General features: G+C 37.4%; 1 protein-coding gene across 13 annotated transcripts in view; it reads left to right on the top strand.

Moving 5' to 3' along the window:
* Positions 1-22,402, top strand: part of NCOA1 (nuclear receptor coactivator 1) — a 237,818-nt gene that overhangs the window by 141,859 nt on the left and 73,557 nt on the right. For all 13 annotated transcript variants that reach the window (XM_032353140.1, XM_032353141.1, XM_032353142.1 and 10 more), the window contains 3 exons: positions 4,723-4,828; positions 10,516-10,682; positions 16,507-16,604. In XM_032353140.1, the coding sequence (XP_032209031.1) occupies positions 4,740-4,828; positions 10,516-10,682; positions 16,507-16,604 (354 nt within the window). In that variant the 5' untranslated portion in view covers positions 4,723-4,739. The remainder of the gene's footprint in view (positions 1-4,722; positions 4,829-10,515; positions 10,683-16,506; positions 16,605-22,402) is intronic.

The raw sequence follows: 22,402 nt of genomic DNA, 5'->3' as shown, positions 1-22,402 counted from the left end.
AATGAAACTCTATGAGGACAGTGTTATTTTAAGATTTTGTCAGAGAGAGAGAGTGCACACAAGCAGGGAGAGCAGCAGGCAGAGGGAGAAGCAGGCTCCCGCTGAGCAGGGAGCACGATGTGGGACTCAAACCCAGGACCCTGGGATCATGACCTGAGCCGAAGGCAGACACTTAACTGACTGAGCCACCCAGGCATCCCAAGGACAGTGATTTTTATAAATTTTATTCACAGCTGTCTCCCCAGTACCTAAAACAGAGGCTGGCATATACTAGGAGATTGATAAATACTTATTGCTAAGTTAAGTTAGGGTTACCCACATTGAGATCAATTTAAAGTTTTCTGACTAAAGTTACAGATTTTTTTTTTATCTTTCGACACCCCCACCCCCCCACGTCGAGCTCTCTGCTCAGCGGGGAGTCTGCTCCCTCGGCCTCTCCCCCTGCTCATGCTCTCTGTCTGAAATAAGCAGATGAAATCTTTTTAAAAAATATAATCTATAAATACTTTTTTAAAAGATTTTATTTATGTATTTGACAGAGATTACAAATGCAGAGAGGCCGGTGTTGGGGTCGGGGGAGGGGAAGCAGGCTCCCTGCTGAGCAGAGAGCCAATGTGAGGCTTGATCCCAGGACCCTGAGATCATGATCTGAGCTGAAAGCAGAGGCTTAACCCACTGAGCCACCCAAGGCCCCCATAATCTATAAATACTTGATTGAACAGAAGTTTAGTCACTTATTCACCAAGTTCTGTAATAGACACACAACAGGTGAGAGCTGATGGAAACTTTGTATATTATGTCAAGGAGGTTAAATGTCCTGTTTGCAGTGAGGATTTAGTGAAGGGTTTTAAGCAAAGATTGAGATGATTACATTTTTGATAGCCTACACTGGTGGCTCAGGGAGACCATCTGGAAAGTTATTTTAATAGTCCAGCAGGAGACAGTGAGAGGAGAATTTGAGAAAGGGATGGATTTTGGAAACAATTGGGAAATAAAAATTGACAAATTTTGGTGTCTGCTTGCATGCGGAGAAGAAGCTAGAATGATTCCAACATACTGAGAGAAGAAATTGATGAGGTGATATTAAGTTCATTTTTGGAAAGTTAAATTTGAAGTGCCTGTGTGACATCTCGATAGAGATTCGTGGTGAAGAATTGGATTCAGGGCCTGAGACCCAGGAGGTCTGAGCTAGAGCTAGAGTTTCGGGGATAATCAGTACAGAGATGTGTTTTGAAATCATGTTGAGTGAGTGGTTTTACCCCAGGATAATATATGTAGTCTGAGGGAAAAAGAGATGTAGAACGTTAGGACCATAAGGAATTCTGACTCCGAATAATTGGGCAAAAAGTACTAAGAATGAAGTAAGAAGAAAATGACGCTAATTGCAATCCCTCAGGTCATGACTTAAACATCACCTCTTCAGAGAAGGCTCGGGTGATCCCCCAATTAAAATTAGGTTTCCTCTGTTGCTTCTCTCTATGAACCCTATTCTTTTTCTTTGTAACTTTTATCACAATTTAAAAGTATATGTTGGGGCACCTGGGTGGCTCAGTCAGTTAAACGTCTACCTTTGGCTCAGGTCATGATCCCAGGGTCGTGAGATCCAGCCTCACGTTGGGCTCCCTGCTCAATGGGGAGTCTGCTTCTCCCTCCCCCTGCTTGTGTGCACTCGCATGCACTTGCTTGTTCTCTCCCTCTCAAATGAATAAGTCTTCTAAAAAAGAAAAAGAATATATACAATGGACTACTATGCAGCCGTAAAAAACCCCAAATCTTGCTATGTTAAATTTGCAATGATGTGGAAGGAACTAGAGGGTATTATGTAAGCGAAGTAAGTCAGTCAGAGATCATATGATCCTTCTGACACGAGGAAGGGGATCGTGTGGGGAAGGGAAGAAAAAAATGAAACAAGATGGGACCAAACCATAAGAGACTCTTAATCTCAGGAAATAAACTGAAGGTTGCTGGAGGGGAGGGGGTTGGGAGGGATGGGGACGATGGGAGATGGACTTTGGAGAGGGTATGTGCTCTGGTGATTGCTGTGAAGTGTGTAAGACTGATGACTCACAGAGCTGTACCCCTGAAACAAATAAAACATTATATGTTTATTTAAAAAAGTGTGTAAGACTGATGACTCACAGAGCTGTACCCCTGAAACAAATAATACATTATATGTTTATTAAAAAAAAAGAAAAAAATCAACAAAATTATACGTTATTTTTGTGTCTCATCAAGTTTATGTTTTGTACTCCATGAAGACAGGAACCTCTCTTTTGCTGTCCATTATTTCCTCAGTTTTTAGCACAGTGCCTGATGCATGATAGACATACAGATTCATTTGTTTTCTAAGTGTTTGTTAAGGTGTGGGATCACAGAAGCCAGTGGATGACAATGTTTTAGAACATAACTATTTTAAATGCTGCTCCAAGTAATCCAATAAAATAATAATAATATAAGTTAGCAGATATTGAGCAGTAAGAAATGAAGGAGTGAGAAGTGCCCATTGTATTTATTGATGAGGAGGTTTGGAATGAGTTATCCCCTGAGTGAACACTGCCCCTGGAGCTTTTTCCAGTAGCCAGCTTCTCCGGAACTACAGTGTGCTCTTTACACACACTGTTCAGTCCTCAAGACAGATCTGAAGGTAGGTGAAGGTAATTATTATCCCTGTGTTACAGATGAGGAATTAGGTTTAAGGAGATTACACACTTTGCCCAAGAATAAGCAGGTAGTGGTTAATCCAGGACTTAAATAAACTTAAGGCCTTTCTGACCCCAAAGCCCATCTTTAATCACCATACTCCAGTGGGGGACCCAGTTGATTCCTCATCAGGGAACTGATACCTTGAAAATGACATTTGAGCAGGAATGGTTTAGGTGCTGTTTATAGGACAGATTAGAAGTGAGAGTGACTGGAATTGAGAAACCAGATACATGGATCTTGCATCAATCCAGAATGAGGCACTTGGTTCCAACTGGAATTATAACTATGTCTGAGAATAAAGAAGGAGGGGAGAATCTAAGATCTCTTATTAAGGAAGAATTGACAGGACATAGATACCAGTTAGGAATAAGGAGTAAAAGGGACAAGTAAAAAGTAATTATAAGACTGCAATCCTAGGCAGTGGAGATTTCTGTGAACGCCACTTCTAATACGGGAAAAATTCAAATTGTGCCCTTTTGTTGCATGAAATAATAAATTTGTGATTAGAATTTTAGGTACTATTTATACACTGAGAAGGGAAATGACAGTCTTTGGTATTGAGAAAGGGCTAGTAACAGAGTAAATTTTCGAACTAGAGGAAAAAGATGTACTCCGATGTATTAATTAAAACCACGTGAGTGAGTCTTACGGATCTCAGCATTTTTTATAAGATACTTTATAAGCACAGCTGCCATTGCTGTGGTTTAATGATTTTATAATTTAAGGCAAAGCTAAAAGTTTTTCACATTTAACAAGAATTTTCTTTCCTTTTATAAGGGTAGATGGAGTGAAAGAGAATGGAGGAGGTGTATTGTTTGGCACTAATTAAACACAAAAGGTAGTGATAAATATAAGGCCAGGAATAGGATTCTGAGGGCCATTAGGGATTCTGCAGAGACTAGTGGTTGATAGGGACAGGTCAGAAGGGATCTGTAAGTGTAGTCACTAACTGGCACAACATGTGAGAGAGAGAGACCTGGCTGACATGCTCAGGGAAATGACTTTGTGTTCTCTGGCATCTATACCAAGATCCTAACATAGACTAAACATTTGATCTTTGTCTCCTGACTACATAGACACGAGGTTAGGAGTATAGAATTCAAAGTTGGTAAGTATCAAATCTAGTTCATCGCTTTAATTGTATATGTATTATTTATTTTCCTAACAATATAAAGTCCCAAACCTTATGAGTAAAAGTCATTTAAAGTTCTTTTCAAAGTATAACCCAAAATAAATGTAAAAAAATAATTTCTCTGACTCCCAAATTATTCATTGTTTTTTTGTTTTTTAAAGATTTTATTTGGGGCGCCTGGGTGGCTCAGCGGGTTGGGCCGCTGCCTTCGGCTCAGGTCATGATCTCAGGGTCCTGGGATCGAGTCCCATATCGGGCTCTCTGCTCAGCAGGGAGCCTGCTTCCCTCTCTCTCTCTCTCTCTGCCTGCCTCTCTCTCTGTCAAATAAATAAATAAAATCTTTAAAAAAAAAAAAAAAAGATTTTATTTATTTATTTGACAGAGAGAAATCACAAGTAGATGGAGAGGCAGGCAGAGAGAGAGAGAGGGAAGCAGGCTCCCTGCTGAGCAGAGAGCCCGATGCGGGACTCGATCCCAGGACCCTGAGATTATGACCTGAGCCGAAGGCAGCGGCTTAACCCACTGAGCCACCCAGGCGCCCTTATTCATTGTTTTTACACTTACATCTGAAAGTGATTTTTTTCCTCTGAAAAAAATTTCAGTATCTACTTCATTATTCGAACAATATTTTCATCCTGATTGACCTTTATGATTTCATAGGGGCTTATTAATTTTGTTTCACAGATACAGAAAAGAAATGTAGAAATAATAACTAGCTGATGATTCTGTGCTTTTCTGTAGATGTGGTTGTTTTATGATGACTGTAATTAGCTATTCATTGAGAGAAAACTGTGTTTAGATATCTTCTAATGTAAAGGAGCTTCTTCCTCCCCTATGGTTAGAAAGTTGACCAGGGTGGATTTCTTACTGTTGTCCTTCCTTTTTAGGTGTGAAGTTTTTCAACATGAGTGGCCTCGGAGACAGTTCATCCGACCCTGCTAACCCAGACTCACATAAGAGGAAAGGATCGCCATGTGACACACTGGCATCAAGGTAGGAACACTCTTTTCCTAGTCTGTATCTGGGAGAGCGTCTTTATCATTTTCATTGACACTTTGGAGCCCTTGTTTCATCTACTCCAAGTTTCCTGGTCTTGAGTCCCTTAGACTTACCATGTTCTCTCGCTTCCCCAGGGCCTTTGCATATGCTGCTCCCTTACTCCAGCTTGCTCCCTCTAGATTTATAGTCAATATATAATCAACACCTATACGTTTTCCAGATGCCAGCTTAGACATTACCACCTTAAAAGAAACGTCCTCTTATTTCCATAACTATTATTTTAAATCTCCCTCATTCATGTATCTGTCTCACATGTATGTTTATAGCTCTGCTCCATAATTTCAAGTTTTTACTGATTCTTGTGATCATTTTATGAATCCCTGGCTTCTCCATAACACACTTAGGCTGCCATTTGGTAAGGACCTTGTCTGTTCTTACCATGTTATCCCTGGTTCGTAGCATAGTATTTGTGAGTATAGTAAGTATAGTAAGGACACAGTAAATATTTTTCAAGTGTATGAATAAATCCATTGTACATCTTTAATTGCTGTCTTAGAACATTATGGTCTTAGTAGAACAAAGAAATATATTGTTGTAATATTAGGATTTTTAAAAAATGCCTATTTGTGAAATTAGATATTTGTATATTATAAGGGATATGATCACCTTAAATAGGCTAAAAGAGAGTAATTGCTAAGAAGATACTAACAAACACCAGATAGAGAAGGGACCTTAATCACATCGAAAGAGCAGCTTCCCACCTGAGAGGAGAAGAGTGGGGATCCATTCACCTTCTAGGATCTCGAGCAAGCTTTCTCGGCCTTTCACTATTTCCGATAATAGTGGTAATTCTTTGTTGTAGACGCCATCCTGTATATTGTACAATGTTTAGCAATATCCCTGGCTTTCACACACTAGAGGCCAGTAGCATCTTTATGTCAGTTCTGATAAACAAAATGTCACCGCAAGTTGCGATCACCAAAAATTTCTTCAAACATTATCAAATGTTTGTCAGTATTTCCCAAGGATGGGGAAAGCAATATGGCTCCAGTTGATAATCACTGACCTTGAGAGTGAAGTAGCAGAAGACTCTTTTGTCACTGGATTACATGCTTCTTTCTTCTGGGGCTCAGGAGGAGGAAAGGATTTTAATAGGAGAGTGAGTGCCAGGGCTCCAGGCTGGAGAGAGAAGTTAATCAGTTCAGAGACCTCTTGTAGAGAGATCATAATCTAAGCACTCATAACCACAGGTAAGTCCAGATGCTCAGAGGAATGTTGATATCAAGATACAATGGAGCTCTGTGTTATCAGAGTTAATGTTCTTATGTAAAGTCAGTCCTTTTCAAAGGAAAACTTACGAATAAATAAAACTTTTTTAGATTTAATTTTTTGTTTGGGGGAATTTTTTTAATCTACAAAAGTAGAGAGACTAAGAGACTATTTATAGACATCACATAATTGTTCATATTTTACAGTATTATTGGTATTATGTTAATATTTGCTTGAATAAAGGCAGTAAAATGATTAATGATTAAATTATCTGTCTGCAACTAAATTCTCCATTTTTAATAATCATATAGATAAGGATTGGTGAGTAATAATGAATGTTTATAAATATATATTGTACCATACTGTATACTATATATACATATACTATAATATAATGTACTCTTTTCAGCATGTATCTTGAGCTATAAATACATATAGATTCAGTCCTGTCACTTTTTGATGAAATAGTGTATTATAGGAAGGTACCCCGTTTGAAAAATCTGTTTCTCTACAGAGAGACATTCCCTATAGATAAATAACCTTTTTGTTAGAAATTTTCATCCTTACCGCTAGCACTGCAGCAAACATCCTTATACACATCTCCTACTTTACATGTAAGAGTTCTGTTAGGATCTGTGTACATTTTTATGTTAACTAGGTCACTACCACATTGCTCTTCAAAAAACAAGCATTGAGAGTTCTTTTTTCTCACATCCTTACCCACACTATTCTCTCCTCACTTTAACTCTTTGCCAATCTGATGAATGTGGGGTTACAGTTTTATGTATATTTAACCAACCACTAGTTAAATTGATCATGATTTTTCTTTTCCTCTTCTGTGAATTTCCTGGTTGTGTCTTTTGCCCATATTCCTGCTAGGGTATTTATCCTTTTCCTTTTCATCTATAAGAGTTATTTTTAGGGGCACCTGGGTGGCTCAGTGGGTTAAAGCCTCTGCCTTCAGCTCGGGTCATATCTCGGGGTCTTGGGATCAAGCCCCGCATCACATTGGGCTCTCTGCTTAGCGGGGAGCCTGCTTCCCCCTCCCTCTCTGCCTGCCTCTCTACCTCCTTGTGATCTCTGCCTGTCAAATAAATAAATAAAATCTTTTTTTTAAAAAGTTATTTTTAATTTTCTAGCGACTACTTTGTTTTGCTTATATTTGATGCAAGTATCTTAAACAGAGTCTGTTTAACTCTGTTTTTGAAATCTGTTGATGTATCTTGGAACCTTCAGTTTTCATGTGTCAAGCTCTTGGGGGATCTTGTTAAAGAATTTTTTCCCCTCTGCCTTAGGCCTTAACTGTATTTTTATGTATTTTCCCCTAAAACACATTTAGAGTTTTCATTAATCTGGAATTTATTTTTGTGTGTGATAGATACAATTTTATTTTTTCCCATGTAGCTCATAAGTAATTATGACCCTATCCTTTCGATGCTTTTGTGCTGTTACCTTTATCATAGATCAAGTTCCCGAATAGATAGGGATCTGGTTCTGAACTTTCTTAAGACAATCACCTTGATCTCTGAAGGGGCAAGTCACTCTTCCTTTTCATTTTCCAGTATTGTTTTCCCTCTTCTTATCCCTTTAACTTTCAATTCAGATGTTTCTTCTGGAAAAAAATACTCCTGGGATTTGGATTAGAATTTCATTTACTTTTATAGATTAAGTTGGGGGAGAAATGACATTTTTATTTTCTAGACTCCAGATTCTAGAGTGTTCTTATTTATATATAAAGGCTGTTCACTTATTCAAGTCCTCCCTGTTCTTCAGTAACAGCTTATAATTTTCCCTTTTGAAAACCTACCTCATCTTTAGTTAGATGTATCCCAGTGTACCACCAAATTTTTATTGTTTTTAGAAATGGTTTTGTCTATTATACTTTCTAATTGGCAGTTTTTAATACCGAGGCATACTAATGATTTGGGATTATTGGTCTCGTGTGCATGTGCATCCAGTGTTCTGAACTTTCCTATTTGTTTAATGGTTTATCTGTAGGTCTTTGTTTTTTGTACATGTATAATCATGTTATTAAAAATATTAAAAATTTAATATATTTTTCTCTTAGATGTTTTAAAGACAATCCTTATATGTTTGTAAGAACAATCCTTACCTTTGTATGTTTGCTTTCAAAATACTTGAAAACATTCCCTCCTTCAGTTTTATAAATGTGGGCCTTAGTTTCAATTGCTATTTTTGGTATGGTAAACCAAAACGTTGTGATTTTGAAACTGATTGAGTTTGCTCATGAATACCACCTTGTCACGTTTCTTTTGGTTTTGTTATCACCTACTGTCTCTTCATTAATCGTGAAGAGCATATGGTAGACTTCAGGTATTGCCAGCCCTGTCCACAGGAGCCCTGATAGAGTTTCTTAGTAGTTGTTTGGTGGGGTGAGATGTCTCGTATCGCCTCCTATTACCTCTTCTCCATTCCTTAACTCCACTGGAGAATGGAGATTAAAATGCTGGTCTCAGAATGGCAGGTAGCAGTGCCTTGTGCTTGTGTAACATTTCTAATTTAGCTCAACAGGTCTTTATTAAGTGCCTGCTATTCAGCCAGCATGGTGTGCATGTTATTAAGGATGTTAAGTGAAGTGAGACAGGTTTTCTATCTTCAGGGAGCTTACAAATCTGGTCATGCCATGCATTCCTCTTCTGAAACCCTTCTAGGCTTCCTCTTACCCTGAAAATAAGTGTTCATAGCCAAAATGGTGATGATAGATAACATTTATTGAACTAATAGCCAGGAACTCTGCCAAGCATTTTACATGTATCATCTTTTTTAATCCTCACACAATTCTGGGAGATAATTAATGTCATCATCCTTGTTTTGCGGATAAAGAAATTGAAGCTTAGAGAAGTTAAATTGCTTCTGAGTAACTTGCCCAGCATTACACAGCTAATAAATGACCAAGGAGGTTTCAACTTGTGTTTTTTAAGCAACGCACTGTGCACGCTCTTTATTTTGGTGTATGCGAGAGCCCTCATGATCTGGCCTGGACCTCATCTCTTGCCCTTTTGTTTCTTACTTATAGTTCAAGCATACTGAACTACCTATAGGTCCTTTAACTTGACATTTTCATTCCCAGTTTATACCTTTGAAAAAGCTGGGTGGGTTTATCTCCCTCCCCAACCCTGAAACCAATCCCTCTCTACCACTAGGTTTGGACTCGTCTTTCTCTAGGTTTAGGTGCTTTTTCTGTGAGCTTCTATAATGAAAGGTTTTAAAGATAAAGACAATACGATTGTTGTAGTTTTAAAATTTGATTTTGTTTTGGGATGTGTACTATTTTGTAGCATTTTGTTTTACATAGTTAAATACAGTTGATTGTCAACTTATGTTGTTATGGAAATGTTATTGCTTTTATAGTTTTTTTATTATGAAAAGTAAGAGATATTTTAATTGTTGCCAATTATGAGGTTTTTAAAAAGCAACTGGTCTTTCCCTCTTTTCACCTCTTTTTTTCTGCCACTTTTCTACCATTATACCAGATGATTTTGATTGCTGCTTATAAAACAAAGAGCTATTTGTGTCCAGTCTTTCTTATTATGTTAATTTGATAATGGAAAAATTCATTTCAAAGTAATACTTCACTATCTTTGTATGTATTACATGAAGCAAGTTGCCTGATGATTTGGCTAATTAACCCAGAAGTAAAGACTGGAAAACAAAAGTGAACAATATTCATTCAGTACATTGGAATGAATATAAAGTGCTAGCTTTTTGCACTATTATCCTTTGTTCTCATTATTCCAAATTGATTTTATTTATTACATTTATGAGAACTTATAAATAGATGTTCTTTCTATTTTTAGAACAAAGTTTATACAAAAGACCTTGTTCTCTGTACCTTTGTCTCTCTATTGATTTTTTATTCTTCTTCTTTTACTTTTTGGATGGAAACTCATTTTGATAGGACCAACTAATGGTCTAATCATTATAAGAATCAAGAGTTCATCAGATTTCTTTCAGTGGCAAAAAAATTAAGACAGTTTATCAGATCTCCAAGTATAACTTATTTGAATCGTAGTATAGTCTCCACTGCTTAATTTATAATATTTAGAATGTAAAATAAATTCCAAATGCAACTTGTATATGTACCATCTGCTTCCTTTTAACATCTGACATTCATTCGCTATTTGAAATAATTGATGTATTTATATCATTGAGGAAATAACTTCTGTGATGGCAGTCATTCTTTTTACGTACTTTGGCCAGAATTGTTTTCTGTACTTCGGTATTTCGTAGTATCTGTTTTTCAGATGTGAATTTAGATTGTTTTCAAAATCTGACTTTATATTCCGGATAAGATTACAGATCTCTATAAGTATGTAAATATTAAGTACTTGAAGAGAGAAGGAAGTACGGTGGTAGAAATGTACACTGACTGGTTTTTCTTTGTGTAACAGCACTGAAAAGAGGCGCAGGGAGCAAGAAAATAAATATTTAGAAGAGCTAGCTGAGTTACTGTCTGCCAACATCAGTGACATTGACAGTTTGAGTGTAAAGCCAGACAAATGCAAGATTTTGAAGAAGACAGTCGATCAGATACAGCTAATGAAGAGAATGGAACAAGGTAAACAAAACCAAACCCATGGCTGTGTGCTTTGTTATGAAGACCTTTATAATATGCAATTTTATTTTTTTATTATAAAGAAATTGCATTGAATTTCATAATCTTATTAAAGCATGTTTGTTTAGATGGTCTTTATTTTAGAAAGTGAATCTGAGAGGCTTCTTGTTATAACAACAAGGCTTATTAATTTAACATGAACACTTGTTGCCTTGGTTGGTTATGGAACCTGGTATCCTAGGGAATTGAGTTAAGACACATAAGTTGTGGTATCAGACGGGATGCTCTGGCATGGTGTTAAAAGACAATAGCTCACTTGTAGGAAAATCCCTCCATCTGAATAATAAGCCTGGGCTCTGAGTGTGGGAAACAGTGTCCTATGAGAACACCCTGATTTTTTTTATGATTTGTATTTGTACTTACTCATATTTACTCAGCACCCATACCACAAAACCCCTTACAAAGAACTAAAGTAGATACAAAAGCAGAGTACTTTGGAGTGAAATTCCCACACCTGGCCCCAAGGCATTCCCAAAGAACAAGTGATTTAATGCTAAAAATTTATGTAACATATGAGGAAGTAATCTACAGTAAGTAGGAACACATACAACAAATGGAATAGACCCAAAAGAACTTCAGATGAAAAGCAATGTCAAAAGAGTATAAACAAATATATTTATGATGATTAAAGTGATAGGATTTTAAGATTTTATAAGTTGGAAAGTAGATCGTCTAGTGACAGCTGATTGAGCAGAGAGGAGAAGCTGGTATTTTTAAGTCTGCAAAGGGGAGAGCCAGTAAGAGGCTATATGTCTCCTTGCTGCTTGGTCTCAAACCCTGACAGCCTGACTCATACTCCCTAAGTCAGAGGTGGGAGGACTCTTCTGGGGACACTGAGGAGTCCAAAGGAAGAGACGTATAGACACTGATCATTGGGAATGATCCGCACATGACCAAATCAGTTCTCTGCCTTGCCCCCTCTATTCACAGAGCTGCCAGTCAGCATTTTAGTACCTCACTTTTTAATATGAATAAAAATCCAGATATTTGAGGAAAGGCTGTAATCAAACAAAGAGAAAAAGAAAAGGCACAAATCAAGCCAATAGAAAAAATGGGAACTTAGAGAAAGCAGAGACAATGCAGGGAGCAGAAAAAAACTTAAAACCATCCAACAGTCCCTCAGAGACAAAAAGGAAAATATTTCATGTATGAAATAATAATAAGATGCTATAAAATAAAACATTCACAAATCAAATAACCTTTGGTACTTAAAATCAGGATAGCTGAAATAAACTTTATCTCTTTACCTTGTTTTCTACTCTTTGCCTACTCACACCCTCTGCCTGATCATTTTGGGCACTCTCTGCCTCAAGTATTTGCACTTTCTGTTACTTTTGTCTGGAATGTTCTTTCCCATATATATATACTCTTTTTCCCAGATATATACTTTCTCAGATATGTACATTCTCTCACCCCTTATATGTCTGTGTGCAAACATTTCTTCTCAATGAACTTGTCCGTAACTATCCTGTCTAATACATACACACCTCTACAGCTTCCTTGACTTATTTTCCCTCAATGTTTTTTGCACCTAACATGTTACATGTGCTACGTGTTCGTTGTCTGCCTACTCCCACTAGAGCTTCATGAGGGCAGGGATTTTTGCTTGTTCATCACTGTGTCATCAATACCTAAAGCAGTTCCTGGCTACATAGTAGACTTTCAATGAGTATCTGTTGAAAAATAGATGAAGGGTTGAAAAAGAATGTGAAGAAATCCCTTAGAAAGTAAAATAAAAAGATAAGCAGTGGAAAACCAAGAGAAAGATAAAAATGTATGGGATTAGTTCAGGAGATATAACATATGATTAATTCCAGAGAAAGAGAACAAATCAAATAGAAGGGAGGAAATTATAAGCATAGTAGTACAAAAGCAAAATAGCGCACTTCTCAGAATTAGAGAGATGTGGGTTTCCAGATTGAAAGTACTCATATAGTGCCCAGCATAGTGAATAAAAAAGAGAAGGAAAAAAAAACAACTCACATCACTGCACAATTTTCAGAAATGAGAGAGAAAAAAATAGACAACACACTAGACTCAGAATGTGTCCAAATTTCTGAATAACAGTACTAAAAAATGAGAATTCTAAACCTGGAATTCTATGTGCATCCAAATGAAGTATGAGTGCAAAATAAAGACATTCTCAGACCTTCAGAGCCTGAATATTCAGCCAACATTTCAGAATTGAAAAGTTGGTTTTTTGTTTGTTTGTTTGTTTTGTTTTTTCAGAAATACCTAGTAAAACCAAGGTAGTAAACCAAGAAAGAAAGGCAATAGGATCTTAATCCAGGGAAACCATGGAATCTTAACAGAAGAAAGGTAAAAGGAGACCCAGGATTACAGTTGTGCATCAGCCTAAAAACATAGCCAGTCCCAGTTGGAGCAGGTGGATGAGGGACTTAAGGAGGAATACTTCCATAGGAAAAAAAAGGGGGGGGGGACAGAATATATGATGACTGACCAAACTGAGAGGAATTTTTCAACTCTTGGGGATAGTTTAGAGATGAGTTGTTCTAAAAAAGAAAAAAAAAAACACAAAATATAAGAAACATAAATTATAGCACACATCTGGCTCATTTGTGAAGTATATTTATATAGCCATAGTAACATAGATGTTAAATACTGATTGTTCTAAAAATTGTTGTAACTGTATTGGGAGGATGGAAGGACGGAGAAGTATGTATGTAGAAGGTGGGTGTAAGTAAGCTCAAGTCTTACTTTTCATGATAGCAGGTCAGTAATGTCTGTCCAGGACATAATCCAAGATACAGCAAATAAACATATTATTGAGAAATACAGAATGTATTAGTTAGGATATAGGCTAGGCTACTGTAACATGTGTGGCTTTAACAAGATAATCTAGGTATGTGTCAGAGGTTGTAATTTCTTCCGTCTTTTCTGCTGTGCCCTTCCTAGTGTATTGCCATCACCTCTGTGGTCACACATGGCTCATCTGTCTATATCCCTGCTCACAGGAAGGGGGAAGAAGAAAATGGGAAGACACACTTCTTTCCTTTTAAGGATAAAACCCAGAAATTGCATGTCATTTCTGTCCACATTCCTTAAGCCAGAAAGTTGGTCCTGCAGCCACTCCTGCCTTAGGATTTACCTAAAACTTCAGATGTTTTGTTTTTCACACATAGTTATTTAATTTACTTGAAATTGATAGTTTATGTTTTTCAGCAAACTAATGTTTAAAAACAAAAACATGTCTTAGTGTCATAAACATATAAATTAATGAAGGAAGTATGTCTTAGAACTAAATGAGAAATTTTTATACCTTAATATTAAAAAGATAAATAATCCAATTTAAAAATGGGCAAAGGCTCTGAATAGACTTTTCTCCAAAGACATATAAATGACGAACATGTTCAATATCATTAGCCTTCAGAGAAACGCAAATCAAAACCACAATAAGATACTAGATGGCTATGATCAAAGAAACAGATTAACAGGTGTTGGTAAGGATGGGAGAAATTGGAACCCCCATACGCTGCTTTTAAGAACGTGAAATAAAATTGTGGAGCCACTTTGGGAAACAGTCCAGTAGTCCCACAAAATGTTAAACATAGAGTTACCATATCGCTCAGCAATTCCATTTGTAGGTATAAACCTGAGACAAATGAAAACATATGTCTACATGAAAACTTGCACACAGATGTTCATAACATCATTATTCATAAGGAGCTGAAAAGTAGGAACAACTCCTATCTATCAGCTGATCAATGGATAAGTAAAGGGAGGTATACTTATGTAATGGAATATCATTTGGCAACAAAAAGGAATCAAGTACTGACAAATGCTTCAATATGGATGAACCTTGAAAACATGCTAAGCAAAAGAAGCCAGTCACAAAGAACCACACATTGTATGATTCCATTTATATAAAATGATCAGAATAGGCAAATCCATAGAAACAAAGTAGATTGGTGGTTGCCTAGGGCTTGGGAGTATCGGGAGAATGGAGAGTGAGTACTAAAGGGCACGAGGCTTCCTTTTTGGGTGATGAATATGTCCTAAAATTTATTGTGATGATAGTTGCTCAACTCTGTGAATATACTAAAAACCATTGAATTTTATGCTTTAAATACATGAATGGTATGCTATGTGAATTGTAGCTCAGTAAAGCTGTTATTATAAATACTATAAGAGATGACATTTTATACCTATTAGAGTCACAAAACTAAAAAAAAAAAAAAAAGTGCCATCAGTTGCCAGTGAAGGTGCAGAAAAACAAAAAACAAAAACCCTTGAACCTTACTAGAGATACATTCTCTTTAGAGAGTAGTCTGTCAGACTTAGCCCTTTAAAAAAAAAGATATTGTTTATTTGAGAGAGAGTTAAATGCAAGAAAGCACAAGTGGTTGGGAAAACAGAGGGAGAGGGAGAAGCAGGCTCCCCACTGAACGAGGAACCCAGTGCCTGGCTCGATCCCAGGACCCTGGAATCATGACCTGAGCTGAAGGCAGACACTTAACCAACCGAGCCACCCAGGTGGCCCAAGCTTAATGATGTCAAAAATGCACAGACCCTATATGATCCAGCAACTTCACTTTTATTTACCTTAAAGAAGCTGCCACACATGTAGAAAAAAGGAAATACTGAAAATAGTTTATTACGGCACTGTATGTGGTGGTCAAAGGACTGTCAGGGGTGGACTAGGAAGTCTAACTGTGAGTTGTTCATATGATATAATACCATATCCCAGTTCAAATGAATGGATTAAATCTTCATCAGTGTGCTTAAATCTCAAACATAATAGTGAATGGCAAAAGTAAGTAGGAAAAGTATATTTATGTAAACTTTAAAACACAAAACTAATATATTATTCAGGAATTCATACATGTGTACTTAAGTAATAAAAACAGGCTTAGAAATTATTACTCTGACCTGAGAATACAGATTAGTTCTGAAAAGGGATAAAGGAGGAGTGGTGGCAGAACGTTAGTTCTATGTGCAGCATTCTATTTTTTTAAAAAGGAAGGACCTGAAGCAAATGTTAACATCTGTGAAAAATGAACGGTGGATATGTGAACGTATGCTATGTCATTTTCTGTATTTTTTGGAATATATGAAATAGTTCATATTTTAAAGTGAAAAAATGAGTCTCTATATTCAATAATACCACATTTGGTTTTTGGCTGACTAACTAACTAGTTTGACAGATTGGAAACTTATTTAAGGATGGTGCTGCTTTAAGATGATGGATGGCTTTTTCAACATCACTGCACAAAAGAATTTCAGATCATTTAGCAGTTACGGATTTATCAATCAGATCACCATGACATGAATGTGAAAGGTTAGCTAATTCATGCAGGCTCACTAAAGGAAAAAGCATTTGTTCACTCTTTATTCAGTGGCAATTGATCAAATCAGAAAAGGATGAAGAAAAATGGAGAAAACCGTCATTCTACTACAATTTAGCATTTCTTAAAAACTTTAAGTGTAGACTTTCTAAACAGGCTATATATTTATACCATTTTTCCCATTGTTGGAATACTGGACTTAATAGGTTGGAATTCAAATTCTCCTACTGCCACTTTAATAGTTACATGATTTGCGACATGTTACTCAGCCTTTGTGACCCTCAATTTTGTCATCCATAAAATGAGTATAATTAAGATTAAATAATACTCTTAATAAATATCACATAGGTAATAGACAAATGTTATTTGAATCTTAAACCAGGTGAATCTATGTCTTCACAGACTTGCCATCATGGAAATGCACCTTTTTGGATTTGTGACTTTTTGTTTCTTTATTGTAGAGAAATCCACAACTGATGATGAAGTGCAGAAGTCAGACATCTCGTCCAGCAGTCAGGGAGTGATAGAAAAGGAATCCCTGGGACCTCTTCTGTTGGAGGTAGCTGTTCTCACTGAGTCACAAAGTGGTCAGAGTCTTTGGTCTAAGCCAGTTTGGCTTTTTCTTTATCTTTTATGTCTTACTTCCAATTAATAAATTAGAAAACAAAGTAAGTTTTAAAAAACCTTTAATAATTACTTTATTTTGTAACCTATTTTGACAGTTGTGGCTATTTCAGGATAAATGTGAATGATGAATATGAGGACTTTCATGAAGGCCTTCCATGTAGTCAGATGGAAAACTGAAGTCTAGGGGATGGCTTTGCCATTTGTTTCTGGGGTGGTTGGACTCGTCGGTATAAAACATAGAGTCATTTAGCTCGCAAGTGCTATTTGCATGTCTACAAGAGAATTTCACTTTTGAGTAAGGTATGCCTCACTTTATTGCAGTAGGCATTTTCCAGAAAAGTTTCCTGACCAAAATTTTTAATTGTTTATGTAAACACTGTGAGAAAACTTACTATTTTAACAATCCTTACCAAACTTTTAAAGTGAAGAACTTTTAAACTTGAATTATTTTGTAATTACTGTGTAATTTTCTCCTCAGCTTTCCCTACCTAATCCTCACTCCCTCTGTTCTCAAGGCAGATGTTTTGTTTCCAGGCAGGCTCATCACCTTAAGTGCTCCCTCTCATACATGAATGTTTAAGGACATATGTGTATGGACACACTCGTTCCCCACAGCGTATGCCTTTCTGTCTGTAGGCCTAGTTTCCTTTGTACACCTATATATAGGTGTGTATGTGTATAAATCATATATAAATAAATGTGAATATATATATATACACACATATATATATATTTTTAATTTTTTATTTTTTATAAACATATATTTTTATCCCCAGGGGTACAGGTCTGTGAATCACCAGGTTTACACACTTCACAGCACTCACCAAAGCACATACCCTCCCCAATGTCCGTAACCCCACCCCCTTTTCCCAACCCCCCTCCCCCCAGCAACCCTCAGTTTGTTTTGTGAGATTAAGAGTTGGGAGGGAGACAAACCATAAGTGACTCTTAATCTTACACATATATTTTTAATCTCTTTTTTGTATGCAGTAAATTTTCCTTTTCTTGTCCTACTTGAAGGCCCTCCTTTCTGGTGAAGTCTTTCTTACAATTCAGACTTACACAGATCTCTTTGTTTTCTAGCTCCCTGATGCATTTTTCTCTATTATCCCGACTAAATCCCCTTTTTTTTAAACATCCATAATTCCCTCTGCCAACACTGCTAATGTGAGAATATTCTGAGAATTCAGTTCTTGCTTTTCTACCCCCAGAAATTTCTTGTTTCTTGCTCTTTGCTTTACCTTTCATCTCTGTGGATATGAGACCTAAATACATACCTCTTGGTCTAACCTCTTCACATACTCTGTTCCTATATCTTTAACAGGCTACTGAATATTTTTTGCTCTCCTAATAGCAGTTCCCCCTCAAAATCTAAATTGTTCATTTTCCCTCCATGTGACACAAGCACTGTATTACTCACAGTATTGGTCTTAATGGTTTTTTTTTTTTTTTAGGGAATGGGCTCATATTTTGTAGAACTGTAACATATAAAAGACATAGGCCATTGAAACGGGATAGAAATAACTACCACCTGAGTACGTGCACGCACATATAACTGGGAGAGGGGAGCTAGCCACATGTGATAGCATCTGATAGTTTTTATTCTGTTCTTTTCATAACTTACTAAGTCGATTGCATGACACATGACCTTATTTTGGAAACAGTATTGTAACAAGTATAGTAAAAATGTTTATGGTAGAATCTAGATGGTCAACATTACAGATGTTCACTACAGAATTCTTTGAACTGCTGTGTTTTAAAATTTTTAAATATAATCTCTTAGAGGAAAATATGTTAAGGAAAGAAAAACACTTTTGGTTCATTTTCAACTTCCATTTCTTTTGCCCTGCTGGGTACCTGTAACTGGCCCACTGCTTGGTTACCCTTGGCCTTCCTAGAGAACCTGATCTGTCAGCATTTACTGCCTATCTTCTCTCTCCTACAGGATGTTGGTAGGCTAGACTTTTCAAAACTTCTAGTTCTCCTGTGTGGGTTCTGCCTTCTCAGTGCCCTAAAATTTAAAACTAGCCTCGGGACTCCTTTCAATTCATTAAATATTATATTATTTTCTACATATAATGCCTTTTGAGATACTAATAAGTATAAGGTGTACAGGTTCTTGAGATTTCTGGGGTTCCTGTAGGAAAATGGCGATTATTTAAATCCTAGCTTCATCCCAGGTTCTTGAGAAACCACAGAGATCAACATGGACAGCAAGCAGGTTATCAACAGCCCGAACACAGCACGACTGGAGACAGAGCGTATTACTGCCGCTACTTTACTTTATATAAACATTCGTTATTGCTGTGTGAGCAAAATCTACAACACTTTAGCACGAAGAGAAAATGACAGGAAAATGTCCACTCAAAGCTACTATAAAAAGAAAATAAAGTAGGAATTATTTCTTTTAGCTGATGAAATTATTACCCTGAAAACCACTGTGGGGGCACCTGGGTGGCTCAGTGGGTTAAAGCCTCTGCCTTCAGCTCAGGTCATGATCCCAGGGTCCTGGGATTGAGCCCCACATTGTGGTCTCTGCTAGATAGGGAGCCTGCTTCCCTTCCTCTCTCTGCCTCTCTCTGCCTACTTGTGATCTCTCTCTCTGTGAAATAAATAAATAAAATCTTAAACAAACAAACAAACAAACAAAGCACTGTGAATCCAAGGAAAGCTGTGGCTCAGAGTTGCACATGAGTTAGGTATCATGGGACAAGCAGTTTCAAATAGGAAAAGGCACATCAAATTAGAAATTCTAAAACCTCAGAATAGAAATGTATTTAGGTTCTTGACTTCAGGGAGCTAATAGTATTTTTATTAATGAGCCACAGATATGTGAAACAGATGCAAAATAGAATTACTAACTTTTACAGACTTCATTGCCTCCATCAGCACCTTTTTCTGTGCTGCCTTCTGTGCCCCCAATCTCATCTTCATGGCCTTAAACTTTGTATAGAGTCTAACCCAGGGCAGCCAGGAGAGGTGGTGAAAAGCCACCGTGACTCTCCTTGGGTTCATTCAGACTGCAGTCTAGAGCTGCACCGTTCAGTAAAATAGCCACTAGCCACACGTGGCTGTTCAAAGTTAAATAAAATGAGAAATTCAGTGCTTCAGCCTCGCCAGCCACATTTAACCTGCTCAGTGCCCACATGTGGTTGGTGACTACTGTACTGGACACACAGATGTAGAACTTTCTGCAATGACAGGAAGTTCTCTTTGGCAGCATTGGTCTAGAGGGACTTGCTTAGATGGGAGATGTGCTCATCTAAAAAGTAACCAAATACGAACCATTCTCTGAGAAATTCTCGCCAGCCAGTTTTCCAGTTATTCTTTCCCCTCCCCTTTTAAACATAAAGTAGCATGAGTTAAGAATGAAGATATTGGAGGTAATGTCCTCACATTTAAAGGAAGAGTAGAATTAGACTTGATTTATTCAACAAGTATTTGTTGCTTGACACATAGTAAGTACTCATGCACTTTTTTTTATTGTCCTGATTGTTGCTCTCTGCTGTCTAAAGTCTTCTGCCTCTTCTTCAGAGCTCTGCGTTATCTGACTCTAGCTCCTTATCGCCTATTGCTTCCCAAGAAAGATTCTGTTTTAGTCATAGTGTCTCCCTATACCTTGCTCGTGCATTCAGGCCTCCTTACCTCACTTTGTTCCACTCCTTAACATTGCTATGTGCCTCTTGACACCATTTACCACTCAATCCCCCTGCCTTCCTTCATTTTAATTATTTTTATTAACATATAATGTATTATTTGCCCCAGGGGTACAGGTCTGTGAATCACCAGGTTTATACACTTCACAGCACTCACCACAGCACATACCCTCCCCAATGTCTATAACCCAACGACCCTCTCCCTACCCCCCACCCCCCAGCAACCCTTGGTTTGTGAGATTAAGAGTTTCTTATGGTTTGTCTCCCTCCCGATTCCTTCTTGTTTCATTTTTACCTTCCTTAGCCCCGCCCTGCCTCTCAAATTCCTCATATCAGAGACATTATATGACAATTGTCTTTCTCTGTCAATCCCTCTTTCTTAAAACTCTCTTGCCTCCTTGCCAGAACTCTCTCCTCTCTGGCTACTCCTCAGCCTCTACCTCATATTTCTTTCATCAACTGCCTCTTAAATGTTAGTATCCTTCAGGGTTCTGGCCTTGGCTCCTTTCCTTTTTGTTATTCTGTGCACATTTCCTGGGCAGTTTCATCTACATCTATGTGTCCTCTGATATATTCATGTATGCATGTGCACATGTAAGTATATGTAAATTATCAATTAGGGTTCTTGGTTTTCAGGCAACACCAATGCTGACTAAATTTAGCGCATGTGAATTTATTGGAGTGCTGTTTGGATAGCACAGAACAATGCTTGGAAAAAAGATGAAACCAAGGCATCTTAAGGAGGCTAGGAAGCAGGTACAATACAAATGGTCTCTTAGACGCATTTGGGCAGTGCCCTGCTGTTAGAATGAATGCATTCCAGCTCTGTTCATTCTCTCTGCAATTCTCCTCAAGGTTCCCAGTTAGGCTGGAAGTCTCCCAGTGGCCTGATTAAGAATCTCATGAGACCTTGTTTAATGGGGAAGAAGTAACTCCCCAAAGGAAATCAGATATTCTTTGGAAGGGGAAAAGATGATTGTAGTTAAGAACAAATAAAAAAACAAATGGTATCATATGTACCTGTAAATTGCAAATGTCTATCTTTAGCCCAGATCTCCCTTCAGTTTCTCTTTCACTATGTCTTGCTGCCTTCTGAACATCTCCATCTAAATGTTGCTTAGTCATTTCAAATATAACATCTTTTTTTTTTTTTTTTTTTTTAAGAGAAAGAAAGAGAGTGCGGGGGCAGGAGGGGCAGAGAGAGAAAGAGAGAATCTTAAGCAAACTCCATGCCCATTGTGAACCCAATGTGGGGCTCAGGACGCTGAGATCATGACCTGATCCGAAATCGAGTCGGATGCTTCGCCCACTGAGCCACCCAGGCGCCCCTCAAATACATTTCTAAAACTAAATTTGTAATCTGTCCTCTTACCTCCTGCTTAAAAATGGGGAAAAAAAAGTAAAATAATTAAGAGTAGATTTCTTTACTCCTTGATCCCCTTTCTGAGGGAAAGACACTTATCTACCAGAAACCTTACATCATTAATGAAAGATCACCCCAAATCTTCATTCTCAGAGCTGCTAGAGGTCACCAAATACTGTTTGTTCTGCCTATGTCAAATTCTCTCCTATCACTTCCACTGCTGTTGCCTTAATTCAGGCTTTCATTGGAACTGGAGTATCACAATAGCTTTGCAACTGTAATTGCTTCCAGTCTGCTTGCCAGAGCTACTGCCAGAAGGATCTTTGTAAAAGCAGATCATGTCATTCTTGTGCTTAAAAACATGGCCTTCAAGAAAATGCCCATTGCCTTTAGAATAAACTCCTTATTTTTTTGCTTTTCTTGAAGATTTAAAAAAAAAACACATTTTACTGTTATATATGACAAAAATATAACAAGTGCATACAAGGAGATTTTGTTTTTAACCTCTGAGCTGCTTCCTCTGTCTTGATTGTCCTTTCCAACCCTCATCCACCTGAGTTACTACTCAGTGTCCTTCAAGACTTGGCTCGGGCATAGTGTGTTTTCCTCCCAGGAGTCTGTACCAGTGACAGTCACTCCTTTGCCCATTTCGAGTGCTTCACTCTGTGCATAACCTTTTGAATTCCCCTTCGTACTGTATAACTATGTGTA

Source organism: Mustela erminea, chromosome 7 (genome assembly GCF_009829155.1).
Source record: "Mustela erminea isolate mMusErm1 chromosome 7, mMusErm1.Pri, whole genome shotgun sequence".
NCBI classification, from domain to species: domain Eukaryota; kingdom Metazoa; phylum Chordata; class Mammalia; order Carnivora; family Mustelidae; genus Mustela; species Mustela erminea.
The sequence above is the reverse complement of the archived record's forward strand: the minus strand, read 5'-3'. Positions and strand labels throughout refer to the sequence as shown.